We start from the raw sequence: 13,606 nt of genomic DNA on the forward strand, positions 1-13,606 counted from the left end.
TTAAAATTATAAACTCATCAACCAACAAGAGGCACTTGCTTACTTCACAGTATTTTTGAAAGTACCTGTAGGATTTTACAATTATTTAACCCTTTAGGCCTCTGGGGCTTTCTCCTTAAGATAACTATCATGTCTAGTAACACAAGATCATTAGACTTTTTAATTCTCAAACATTTGTATTAATAGCATTTTCCATTATAGAAACTTAAAGTTTGGTACCACATCACATCTTGACAGTACTTCTATTATAATCCAAATAGCCTGATTAGTTGGTGTCTCTATAAGATGAGAGACATAGGTCTTTCTATTTTTTCAGTTGGGCCAAACTGGAAAAACCAAAGTCCAGGTTGGAAATTTTAGAGACCAGATTGTTTGAAACTTTGATTTCTTGAATGCCTGTCAAGAATGTCAAGAAGGCTCAAAATCCAAAATATCTGGTTGAAATAAGATTCCTTAAAATCATGACATAATATAGACCAAATTTGATCATTGTTACAGGTGATTATTCAAATCTTTGAAAATAAGCACATATTTAATCGGGGAATCCAAGATGGCGGAATAGGAAGGGAGCACATTGATATTCTTCAGCAAGACACAGGTTAATAAAAGTGGAGATACTGCAGGGTCAAGGAAGAGTAGGGGAAGAAACAACAGAGGAAACTCTACCGGAACTAGTGATTCACAGCGGACCTGCGTGGAGAGCGTGGGAGCCCAAGTTCGGGACACCAGCAGCAGACTCAACGCACCAGCGCTGGAACGCGAGGTGAGCCGAACCTCCATAGCCCGAGACACCAGCGGGCAAGCGGAAAGAGGAGGCTAGAGGGAACGAGGCTTGAAACTCCGTGGGGAAAAGTTCACCAGGCTAACTAGAAGAGAGAGAGAGGAAAAAAAAAAAAAAGTGACCGAAACGGACACGAGTTTCTCTCTCTCCGCTCACCCCTCAAGGGCGAGCAAGACAAAGAGCAGGCGCCATTTTGGACATACGTCATAAGCAGGGCGACCTCAGGTCTGCACCGGCCCTGAGCCTAGCAGAAAAACCTGACTCTGGGGGGAGGGGTGAAATAACTGGAGATTAGCATCTAACTTGACAACCCAGTGGGAGACTGCAGGAGAATTGGAGCCCACACCGAGGGCAGCAGAGATTCCCTGTGTGGTCCTTGGGAAAGAGCTTCCAATCTCTGGCTCCTGTGGGTATATCATTTGCCTGCTAACTACCTCCAATTACATTCAGCTGTGTGGAATTACTTCCCTTTTGAATCAACAAAAGAAAGAGACATTTACCACACCTAACCTGGGAGTGTCATCTTGACACACCCTCAACCCTGAGGAACCAAACACAGCTCTCAGTCCACACCCATCTCAAGCCTCTAAGGCTCCACTAAAAGCAGACAGTCCACTTAATCTAGAGTCATAGTATAACAAGAAAAAAAAAAAACACCACAGTGAAGAAACCAAATATCTCCAACATGCCATACAACAAACGTAAAAACCAAGCTAACAAGAACAAGGAAGACACTATGACGCCCCCAAATGAAAAAGACACCCCAACTCAAGATTATGAAGATGAGGTGATCGAAGAAATGCAAGAAGCGGATCTCAAAAAATTGATAAGAACAGTAAGAAGTTCTCAAAAACAAATTCTTGAACTACAGAAATCCTTAAAGGACAAGATAGAAAATCTCTCTCGTGAAAGTGAAATATTAAGGAGGAATCAAAATGAAATGAAACAACTAGTGGAACAAGAAATGGTGATTGTGACGAGAAATCATAATGAAATGAAGAATTCAATAGATCAAATGACAAACACATTAGAGAGCCTTAAAAACAGAATGGGCGAAGCAGAAGAGAGAATATCAGACTTAGAAGACAGAGAACAGGAAAGGAAACAGGCAAACCAAAGAAAAGAAGAAGAAATTAGAAATCTAAAAAATATTGTCGGGAATCTACAGGATACTATTAAAAAATCTAACATTCGGGTTCTAGGAGTTCCTGAAGGCATGGAGAGGGAGAAAGGATTAGAAGGCATTTTCAGTGAGATACTAGCAGAAAATTTCCCAGGTTTGGAGAAGGACAGAGGCATCTTAGTACAGGAAGCTTATAGAACCCCTAATAAACATGACCAAAAGAGATCCTCACCACGACACGTCATAATCAAACTCACCACAGTGAAACATAAAGAAAAGATTCTAAAAGGTGCAAGAGAGAAACGTCAGATTACTCTCAGAGGATCTCCAATTAGACTCACAGCAGACTTCTCATCAGAAACCCTACAAGCTAGAAGGGAATGGCGAGACATAGCCCAGGTACTAAGAGAGAAAAACTGCCAGCCCAGAATATTATATCCTGCAAAGCTCTCATTTGTGAATGAAGGTGAAATTAAGACTTTTCATAGCAAACAGAAACTGAAAGAATATGTTGCCACTCATCCTGCCCTGCAAAAGATGCTTAAAGATGTGTTACACACAGAAACACAGAAACATGGTCACCAATATGAAAGAAGGTAAAGGAAGGAAACCTCACAGCAAAAGATCACAGGAAGCTCAATTTCTCTTTGACATAGAATTAAACTCTGATGCACTGTTAGAGCAATGTGTTAAAGTAATCTATTATGTTCTCTTGATGTCTGTTAAATTCTAATTGTTCAAAAACAGCTGAATTTTTATTAAGAGCTATGGGTTATTTAACTATGTGCTTATTTTCAAAGACTTGAATAATCACCTTGTAACAATGATCAAATTTGGACTATGTTATGTCATGATGTTAAGGAATCTTAGTTCAACTAGATATTTTGGATTTTGATATTGGTCTATTATGCTATGTTATATGTGCGTACATATTGTATGTCCACATGGGGAAATTTTATTAAGTTTTATTTTAAATGGCTTTTAGATAAGATTGTCCATAAATTTAAGCTGCTAAAATCAATCAAAGATACATTTTAATTTGTGGGACCTGAATCTGTGTATCATATGTTTTAAACTTGTTGGTAGAAAGAAACTAAAAACATTTTAATGGTTGTGCTTAAATTTACTGGTTAAACAAACTACACCATCTTAGATATTTAAGAGGTGTTTCCAAATACATGATTCTTAAAATTTATAGAAGGCATTGGACCTTCTGGAAAATGTTTTCTTAAGTGCTTATCTAAGGGTTGAAACGGTTTGCTAAGTATTCATGTAATATTGCTATTTTCAGCAAGTGATCTAGGACTTGCTCCCTCATTTCTCTATTCTAAGCCCAACTTGTTCTTTCATTTCTCTATTCTCTTCAAGGTAGGGAATTAATTCTATTATGAAGGAATCTGTAGGACGCACAATTTAATCTTTAGACCTTATAAGAGATGGCTAACATTTTTCTGTAATAGCATAGCCAAAATAAGAGCTTAAATAATAATCTCATAGCTAGATTCACATCGCCATCAGCGAAGTATACAGTAAGTAGAAAAAAAAAAAAACCTCCCTTTCAGACCAAAGGGAAAGAAAGTTTTAAAGTGAGAATATCATTTTCCTCATGGGCATTGTCTACCTTAGAAAAACTACTACAGAACATGCCTGTGACTATAGACTTGTAGTTCAGGCCACCGAAGATTAGAGATGGGACATGGGCACTCCCTTGACTTGCATCCTCTGGTCTGCTTTAACACAAACCAGGAGGAAAAGAAAGCTAGGCATCAGAAGCAATGGGTGGCAGGCCTATTAATGGCTGATCTGTACGGTGATCTGCCCTCAAGGAGACCCAACAGGCCAGTCCACTGCAGTGGCTTTCAATGTGGTAAGTCTGGGCTTCAGCAGAAGTCAGCTTGTGAAGAGCCCTGGCAGCTCTGCCAAGAGTTGGGTCACTGGAAATGGACCTGCCCTGGACTCGAAGGATGCCCAGGTCAGAGCCACAGATCTTATTGGCTCCAAGCTGAAAAGCCCTTCACTCAGCCCAACTTCCAAAGTGACCACTGCAGCTGAGGGGATGGTCAAGTAGGGTCAGCAACATTGCAGGCAGAACTGTAAATTTCTTGTTAGAGATGCCCCCTGCCTTTACCTGGCCAGCTCTCCTCCCAGGCCAGCCAAGTAATGAAAGTCAACAGAGTGCCTTCCCCTAGGAGGTTCACACCTCCCTTAGGATATACGCCATGTGAAGAGATAGATAGGTCTGGGCCTCTTAACTTACAAGGCCTAAAGCCCACCAGATTATTATCAAGCCCCTTCTATCAGGTTCTATTTGCCTCTCAATCAGAAAACTTAATTGTAGCTTATACAACACCTTTCTTAGCTCCTCTAATAATGACTCTGTCCTTTGTTCTAGACCCTGTCTAGTACACTTGGGCCTCATTCCTTTGTAATCATAACCTCTACTCTACCACCAATGGCTCTACTCCCAACCTATGTGTACTGATGGTCCTCTTCCCCACTTAATGCTGTATAATTGTTCAAACCTGGTAAATGCCACTCTTAGGATCATTGGTTACTATCCTCACCCTGTCTTTTATGACCTTGTCTAAATATGATCAGAGTCGGGGAACTTGGAAGGCTTCCATAGCCTTGGCAACTCATGACGACAGCCTAGGGTGGTTACTGGTGCCATAAACTAGAGTGTCAATTTGTTGGGTCAACAACAGGAGCCACTGTGCGCTTGCTCCTGATGTGGGATCTCTGTCCTTAATGTACTGTACATTTTGATTTAATGCTATAACTAGTACTCAAACAGTATGTTTCACTTTGTGTTTCTATGTGGGTGCAAACTGTTGAAATCTTTACTTAATATATACTAAATTGATCTTCTTTATATAAGCAGAATTGAAAATTAATTTTAATGTGAATGGAAGGGGAGAGGGAGCGGGAGAGGGGAGGGTTGCGGGTGGGAGGGAAATTATGGGAAGGGGAAGCCATTGTAATCCATAAGCTGTATACTGGAAATTTATATTCATTAAATAAAAGTTAAAAAAAAAAAAGAAAATAAGCACATATTTAAATAACCCATAGCTCTTAATAAAAATTCAGCTGTTTTTGAACAATTAGAATTTAACAGACATCAAGAGAACATAATAGATTGCTTTAACACATTGCTTTAACAGAGCATCAGAGTTTAATTCTATGTCAAAGAGAAATTGAGCTTCCTGTGATCTTTTGCTGTGAGGTTTCCTTCCTTTACCTTCTTTCATATTGGTGACCATGTTTCTGTGTTTCTGTGTGTAAGACATCTTTAAGCATCTTTTGCAGGGCAGGATGAGTGGCAACAAATTCTTTCAGTTTCTGTTTGCTATGAAAAGTCTTAATTTCACCTTCATTCACAAATGAGAGCTTTGCAGGATATAGTATTCTGGGCTGGCAGTTTTTCTCTCTTAGTACCTGGGCTATGTCTCGCCATTCCCTTCTAGTTTGTAGGGTTTCTGATGAGAAGTCTGCTGTGAGTCTAATTGGAGATCCTCTGAGAGTAATCTGGCGTTTCTCTCTTGCACCTTTTAGGATCTTTTCTTTATGTTTCACTGTGGTGAGTTTGATTACGATGTGTTGTGGTGAGGATCTCTTTTGGTCATGTTTATTAGGGGTTCTATAAGCTTCCTGTACTAAAATGCCTCTGTCCTTCTCCAAACCTGGGAAATTTTCTGCTAGTATGTCACTGAAAATGCCTTCTAATCCTTTCTCCCTCTCCATGCCTTCAGGAACTCCTAGAACCCGAATGTTGGGTTTTTTAAGAGTATCCTGTAGATTCCTGACAGTATTTTTTAGATTTCTGATTTCCTCTTCTTTTCTTTGATTTGACTGTTTCCTTTCCTGTTCTCTGTCTTCTAATTCCGATATTCTCTCTTCTGCTTCACCCATTCTGTTTTTAAGGCTTTCTAATGCGTTTGTCATTTGATCTATTGAATTCTTCATTTCATTATGATTTCTCGTCACTATCACAGTTTCTTGTTCTACTAGTTGTTTCATTTCATTTTGATTCCTCCTTAATATTTCATTTTCATGAGAGAGATTTTCTATCTTGTCCATTAAGGATTTCTGTAGTTCAAGAATTTGTTTTTGAGGACTTCTTAATGTTCTTATCAATTTTTTGAGATCCGCTTCTTGCATTTCTTTGATCTCATCATCTTCATAATCTTGAATTGGGGTGTCTTTTTCATTTGGGGGTGTCATAGTATCTTCCTCGTTCTTGTTACCTCAGTTTTTGCATTTGTTGTTTGGCATGTTGGAGATATTTGGTTTCTTCACTGTGGTGTTTTTTCTTGTGTTACATTATGGCTCTATATTAAGTGGACTGTCTGCTTTCAGTGGAGCCTTAGAGGCTTGAGATGAGTGTGGACTGAGAGCTGTGTTTGGTTCCTCAGGGTTGAGGGTGTGTCAAAGATGACACTCCCAGGTTAGGTGTGGTAAATCTCTTTCTTTTTTTGATTCAAAAGGGAAGTAATTCCGCACAGCTGAACGTAATTGGAGGTAGTTAGGCAAATGATATATCCACAGGAGCCAGAGATTGGAAGCTCTTTCCCAAGGACCACACAGGGAATCAGTGCTGCCCTCAGTGTGGGCTCCAATTCTCCTGCAGTCTCCCACTGGGTTGTCAAGTTAGATGCTAATCTTCTGTTATTTCACCCCTCCCCCCAGAGTCAGGTTTTTCTGCTAGGCTCAGGGCCGGTGCAGACCTGAGGTCACCTTGCTTATGACGTATGTCCAAAATGGCGCCTGCTCTTTGTCTTGCTTGCCTTTGAGGGGTGAGCGGAGAGAGAGAAACTCGTGTCCGTATCGGTCACTTTTTTTTTTCCTCTCTCTCTTCTAGTTAGCCTGGTGAACTTTTCCCCATGGAGTTTCAAGCCTCGTTCCCTCTAGTCTCCTCTTTCCGCTTGCCCGCTGGTGTCTTGGGCTATTGAGGTTCGGCTCACCTTGCGTTCCAGCGCTGGTGTGTTGAGTCTGCCGCTGGTGTCCCAAACTTGGGCTCCCACGCTCTCCACGCAGGTCCACAGTGAATCACTAGTTCCGGAAGAGTTTCCTCTGCTGTTTCTTCCCCTACTCTTCCTTGGCCTTGCAGTATCTCCACTTTTATTAACCTGTCTCTCGCCCAGACTAATAGTGTGCTCCCTTCCTATTCCGCCATCTTGCCGCTCTCCTAAATAGCTTTTCTTTCCAATTATTTATGAATATATTTGTGGGCTTGATAACCATTTACTTTATTTATGCAAAGTGTCTTCCCAGATTTTTTGCCTTTCCATCTTGATGTTAGGGTGTGTTTAGTCATGCTTTTGATTGTGTTCAAACAAACTCATTTTGCTGTTTGCTGCTTATTGCTGTGTGTGTGTGTGTGTCTGAGGATGAAGTCTCCAAATTTGTGTCAACAAAGCTTTAGCGCCCTCCTACTGTCACACCCACTGCTTTGTCAATGCAAAAGGCTCTTTTACTTCATTAGAATTAATAAGTCATCTTGCATAAATGTATTTCCATTTTCTTTTTTTAAAGATTTTATTTATTTATTTGAGAGGTAGAGTTACAGACAGTGAGAGGGAGACACAGAGAAAAAGGTCTTCCTTCTGTTGGTTCACTCCCAAATGGCTGAAATCGCCAGAGCTGCACTTACCCAAAGCCAGGAGTCAGGAGCTTCTTCAGGGTCTCCCATGCAGGTGCAGGGGCCCAAGGAATTGTGCCATTTTTTACTGTTTTCCCAGGCCAAATCAGAGAGCTAGATGGGAAGTGGAGCAGCCGGGACTCGGACCAGTGCCCATATGGTATGTCAGCACTGCAGCTTTACCCACTGTACTACAGTGCCAACCCCTTCAATATATATTTTGACAGGCAGAGTGGACAGTGAGAGAGAGAGACAGAGAGAAAGGTCTTCCTTTTGCCATTGGTTCACCCTCCAATGGCCGCCGCAGCTGGCGGGCTGCAGCCGGCGCACCGCGCTGATCCGATGGCAGGAGCCAGGTGCTTCTCCAGTCTCCAATGGGGTGCAGGGCCCAAGCACTTGGGCCATCCTCCACTGCACTCCCTGGCCACAGCAGAGAGCTGGCCTGGAAGAGGGGCAACTGGGACAGAATCCGGCGCCCCGACCGGGACTAGAACCCCATGTGCTGGTGCCGCAAGGTGGAGAATTAGCCTATTGAGCCGCGGCACCGGCCCCCTTCAATATATTTTAACAAGGCACAAGTAGAACCTGGGGCACATGGTCAGCAGTCTTCAGTTTTCATCCCCCTTCCTTCCCTCTCAATCACACATGAAGGGGGTGCCTGCCATCAACTGGCACAACACACTAACGTGTTCGCTCCACAGTGGCATCCCTGTTCCCACCTGGACAATTCATAATTTTCATGGTCTCTGCTGGTCTTTCTCCTTGATTTGCTATAGTGTCAATGCTAATGTACTGATTGGCACTAAAGCACCTGGATCCTGGACATGGAAGAAGGCTCGTGGTGATTTTGCTGTGACACCAGGCAGGCATGGGTGGAGGCCGGAGATGCTGCTACACATCCTACAATGAACAACCCTCAACAAAACAATCAAGAGTGACAGGAGTACACAGAAATGGGTTAAATGGCTGTTACATCGTTCGTTTCATTTATTCATTTTTTAATTTGTGTGAAAGATAAAGAGTTCCCATTTGTTGGTTCACTCCCTGCATGCCCACAACTGCTGAGGGTGGGCCAGGCTGACTCAGCGCAATTCTCCCCTCTGTGTGGCAGAGACTGAAACACTTCCATCATCAGCTACTGCTGCTTGCCAGAGCGTGCATTAGCAAGAATCTAAAACCAGAAGGGGAGCTAGGACTCAAACCGAGGCATTAAATGTGGGAGGCAGCCATCCCAAATGGCATCTTAGCTGCCAGCCAAATGCCCACCTGTAATTTTAGTATTTCCATCTTCAGCTTGTTTCCCAAAGACAATGATACCAACACGGCTGCCAGAAAAAAATGAAACAGTCTGACATTGCTGCCTATTGACAATGTCCACCCCGGTTACTGTGAATCTCCTTCAGGTTTGTCCCCTAAGGGGCAGGAAGGGATTTCCTGTGATTTTCTAGACGTATTACAGGGTTTGATCAAAGATTTGCATAATTTGCCACATACTGATTTGTCTGTTATAATTGGATGCCCAGACACTACATGCATATTTCCTATAGTTGCAGGTATATTAAATGTGCTTTGATTATTATCCTTCAGTTCACTTTTAGGGGACTTTTGCTGCCATTAAAAGGTGTAAATATTTTTTAGTTAAGTATGTCTCCTCTTTTTAATTAAAGATTTTATTTATTCATTTGAGAGTTAGAATTACAGAGAGAGGCAGAGGCTAAGAGAGAGACAGAGAGAGTCTTCCATCCACTAGTTCATTCCCCAGTAGGTCTCAATGGCCAGAGCTGCACCTATCTGAAGCCAGGAATCGGGAGCTTCTTCTGGGTCTCCCACATGGGTGCAGGGGCCCAAGGACATGGGCCATCTTCAACTGCTTTCCCAGGCCACAGCAGAGAGCTGGATCAAAAGAGGAGCAGCCGGGTCTCGAACCAATACCCATATGGGATTCTGCCACTGCAGGCAGAAGCTTAGCCCTCTGTGCCACAGCGCCGGCCCCATGTCTCTCTTCTTATTGCTGGGCCTCTTGCCTTCATTCAGATGCTTTTGCCAACTGCAGACAGAGAGATTTCTAGATGTTCATCTCCAATGTTTTGTTCCTTCTTACGTTAATGTTTATCCCTCTGATTCTCTGTAAGATGCATGGCAGAGAGCTCCAACCTCATTTGCTTGCAGCCAGCCATTTATGCCAACAGTCATTCAGCAATCCCATCTGTCCCAACTACACTGAAGTCCAACCTTGTCATACACTAAGTTTCCACATGGAGAGACTTCATGAACTTCAGGGAGATGAATTGCAAGGAAGTTTATTTTTTGGTGGAAAAAAAATGGAATTCAGGCCTGTGAGGGAGCTTCAAGCTCACAGAAAATGTGCACCATGAATAAACTATGCATGGATTTCAAAAACTGCACCAAAGCAAACTTATGTTTCAATTAAACTTTCCACAAAATCGCTGAAGGACACCCCTCTCACAAGTGGCTGGCTTCTTTCCTTTGCTTATTTACATGCTTGAGATTTCAACCTGAAAAATGTCTTCACAGAAAAAAAAACAGCACCACCACCACCTGCATCCATGGGAGAGACTGTTGCTCTGTTGTTAACTCTGCGGGGGCACACAGAAGTCACTGGGTAGCAAAGCTACCAGGACCAGAGGATCTCACCCTTCCTCAGTGTCTCCATAACCACCGGACATGATGACATCCTGTCTCTAAAGTCTGCTTCCTCCACCCTCCATGGATGGAAAAGAGTTTCTTTTGCATCTTCAAGTGAAGGAGGATGGATGGTGACTGGCTCAGCACTTGGACTGCCCACATCCCCTGTCCTGAGTGACTGAGTTGGGAGCCCCAGCTCTACCTCCCTCCTAATGCACACCCTGGGTGACAGCAGAGACGGCTCTAATACTTGGGTCGCTACCATCCAATGGAAGACCCAGAAGAAGCTCCCAGTTCTTGTCTTCAGACTGGTCCGGCCTCGGCTGTTGCAGGCATTTGGGGGGAGTGCATCACTTGATTACGAAATTCCCTCTTTCAAATACAAAAAATAAATCAATTTTTAAAGGGAGAGAAGAGTCATACCACAATAGTGCCCCACTTGTATTTGCTCATGGGAGGCTTCCAAACTGGAACTTCTGGGTGGTGTTTATATTTACTTGACAGTAAAGAAAACCTGATTTGACCAGCATGGGTCATTTCCACCTGTAGCCCTGTCACTGCAGCCAGAGACAAGAAGGGAATGGTGGCAACACAGCCGCAGCAGGCCATGTGTCAGCATGTTTGTCTCTGTGTGTGCTTGTTGTGTGTGTGCATGTATGTGTGCATCTTTGTGATAGGACAGCAGTGTTCACAGCTGGGGTGCCAGGGTTCTATATTCCAAGGTTCATTTATCCCAGGTGACACTTAAAACAGTGAGAACACAACGTAACCAACACATGGCATTTAGAAGGAATTCATTTCACATCACTGGAGGGGGATGGAGCCATGGAATAGTGGGTAAAGCTGCCACCTGCAGTGCTAGAATCCCATATAGGAGGAAGTTCGAGCTCCAGCTGCTCCACTTCCAATCCAGCTCTCTGCTAAAGCGCCTGGGAAAGCAGTAGAAGATGGCCCAAGTCCTTGGGCCCCTGCACCCATGTGGGAGAGCTGGAAGAAGCCCCAGGCTGCTGGATTCCCATTGGCTCAGCTCTGGCTGTTGTGGCCATTTGGGGAATGAACCAGTGGAGTGAAGACTCTCTCTCTCTCTCTCTCTCTCTCTCTCTCTCTAACTCTCTGCCTTTCAAATAAATTTTTAAAAAATCTTTTAAAAAAAGAATGTACATGGTGCTTATCAGAGACAGGGGAGGGAGGGAAAAGATGGGGGAGGAGACATGGAAACATTAATGAATGGTTACTAAGAGAAGAGAAGTAACCTCTGGGATTGTATTGCATGGTAGGATAACTATACATGTTAAAGTACCGCATATTTCTCCTATTTTAAAAAAAATAGGAAGATGGGATTTTGGATGTTTTCACAATTAAGAAACATTTGTTTGAGGAAAATAATATATTTATTTATCCTGATTGGACATATATAATGTACATATGTATTGACATATTACAGGAAAACCTACAAACATGTACCATTTGTCTCTTTTTAGTACCAACAAGATGAAGTTAAAATATACATAAAAATAATTTTAAAAAACAACAAGGTACAAGAGGATAATCGACTCTACGTGCTGAAGGCTCAGAAGCAGTAGGGAAGGAAACTTCAACATCCTCTACCTCATCCCCACCACTCTCCCTGCTGCTCATTGTCATTGCCACAGTTGAGTCCTTTGAAGTGTTGACTTAGGTAATAACATGGGCCCCAGGACCTTTACACTGGCTGACTCCCTACAAGCCCATCATTCTAGAGATCCCCTGTGGCACTCTGTCTCAGAGCCATGGCTTCCTCTTTCAGCTGACCTAGACACCTGCTAGACAATCACATTCTCCACCCATGTTCCTTCTGCCTGACTTTCCTTTCACAGCATTTATTTGTTGGCTGGTAATCCTTCTGCATCACTGGGAAGTGGGGAATTTTGTTTTGCAGCATATGTTTGTTGTTGGACAGTAGTTGGAACATGCTCAGAAGTCAATTTACATTGCTCAAGTGCAACAAAAATTCTTATTAAAATGAGTATATGTACAAGAACGTTGCTGAAAACGCCAAGTGGAAAGGAAAACTTACTCTGTACAGGAGTCCCCAAATGGGACCAGATCCACACACAAAATATGGAAATCAATTTTTTTGCCTGCAAAATACAAATCATAGCATTAAACCTAAGTGAGCAATAATTTTTGTGTGAAAAGTAATCATGGCATCTCTTTTTTTCTTGCAGATATCTCAATCAATGGAGCCAGGGAATGAGACACAAATTTTAGAATTCCTACTTTTGGGATTCTCAGAGGACCCAGCACTGCAGCCCCTCATATTTGGACTCTTCCTCTCCATGTACCTGGCCACTGTGGCTGGGAACCTGCTCATCATCTTGGCCATCCTCTCAGAACCCCATCTCCACACACCCATGTACTTCTTCCTCTCCAACCTGTCCTTGGTGGACGTCTGCTTCACCTCCACCACTGTCCCCAAAATGCTGGTGAACATTCAAACACAGAGCCAAGCCATCACCTACGCAGGCTGCATCACCCAGATGTTCTTCTTCATACTGTTTATTGGGCTGGACAACTTCCTTCTGGTTGTGATGGCCTATGATCGGTTTGTGGCCATCTGTAATCCCATGCACTACACAGTCATCATGAACCCCCGGCTCTGTGTGCAGCTGGTCCTGGTGTGCTGGATCATCAGTGTGCTGCATGCCTTGTTGCAAAGTTTAATGGTGCTGCGGCTGTCCTTTTGCACACACCTGGAAATCCCCCACTTCTTCTGTGAGCTGAACCAGGTGATCCACAGCGCCTGTTCTGACACCTTCCTTAATGATCTCATTTTGTATTTTGCTTCTATGCTGCTGGTTGGAGGTCCACTAGCTGGGATCCTTTACTCCTACTCCAGGATTGTCTCCTCTGTCTGTGCAATTTCATCATCTCAAGGGAAGTATAAAGCATTTTCCACCTGTGCCTCTCACCTCTCCGTCGTCTCCTTATTCTATTGCACAGGGCTAGGAGTTTACCTTAGCTCTGCTGTTACCCAAGACTCACGCTCAACTGCAACAGCCTCAGTGATGTACACTGTGGTCACCCCCATGCTGAACCCCTTCATCTACAGTCTGAGAAATGAAGACATAAAGAGGGCCCTGAAAAGATCTTTGGGAGAGAAACCATAAATGGAAAATTGTCTTGGGAATGGAAAATTGCTGAGACCAAACCTCAGAGGCAGAACTTATTACCCATGGATCTGCTTGTGAAAATATTTTATCTTGCTTATTTGCTGGAGTTTCCTTTCCATGGATTTCAATCACTGCACATTGTACAAAACACACTCACTGAACTTTCTGTTCTCAGTGGCCCACGGTCTGTGACTCTGCTAGTTTCCTACTTTCCCAATACTACACCAAACATGTTCTGAAAAATTTGGAAATTCTCATTTGTTCTG

At 43.0% G+C, this 13,606-nt stretch overlaps 1 protein-coding gene across 1 annotated transcript; it reads left to right on the forward strand.

The window, feature by feature from the left end:
• Positions 1 to 8,912: 8,912 nt before the first annotated feature.
• Positions 8,913 to 13,337, forward strand: LOC133749302 (olfactory receptor 7A17-like). The gene is made up of 2 exons (XM_062178498.1): positions 8,913 to 8,945; positions 12,396 to 13,337. The coding sequence occupies exons 1-2, from the start codon at positions 8,913 to 8,915 to the stop codon at positions 13,335 to 13,337; spliced, it is 975 nt and encodes a 324-aa protein (XP_062034482.1).
• The last annotated feature ends 269 nt before the right edge of the window (positions 13,338 to 13,606 follow it).

Source organism: Lepus europaeus, chromosome 20, assembly GCF_033115175.1.
Source record: "Lepus europaeus isolate LE1 chromosome 20, mLepTim1.pri, whole genome shotgun sequence".
NCBI lineage: Eukaryota > Metazoa > Chordata > Mammalia > Lagomorpha > Leporidae > Lepus > Lepus europaeus.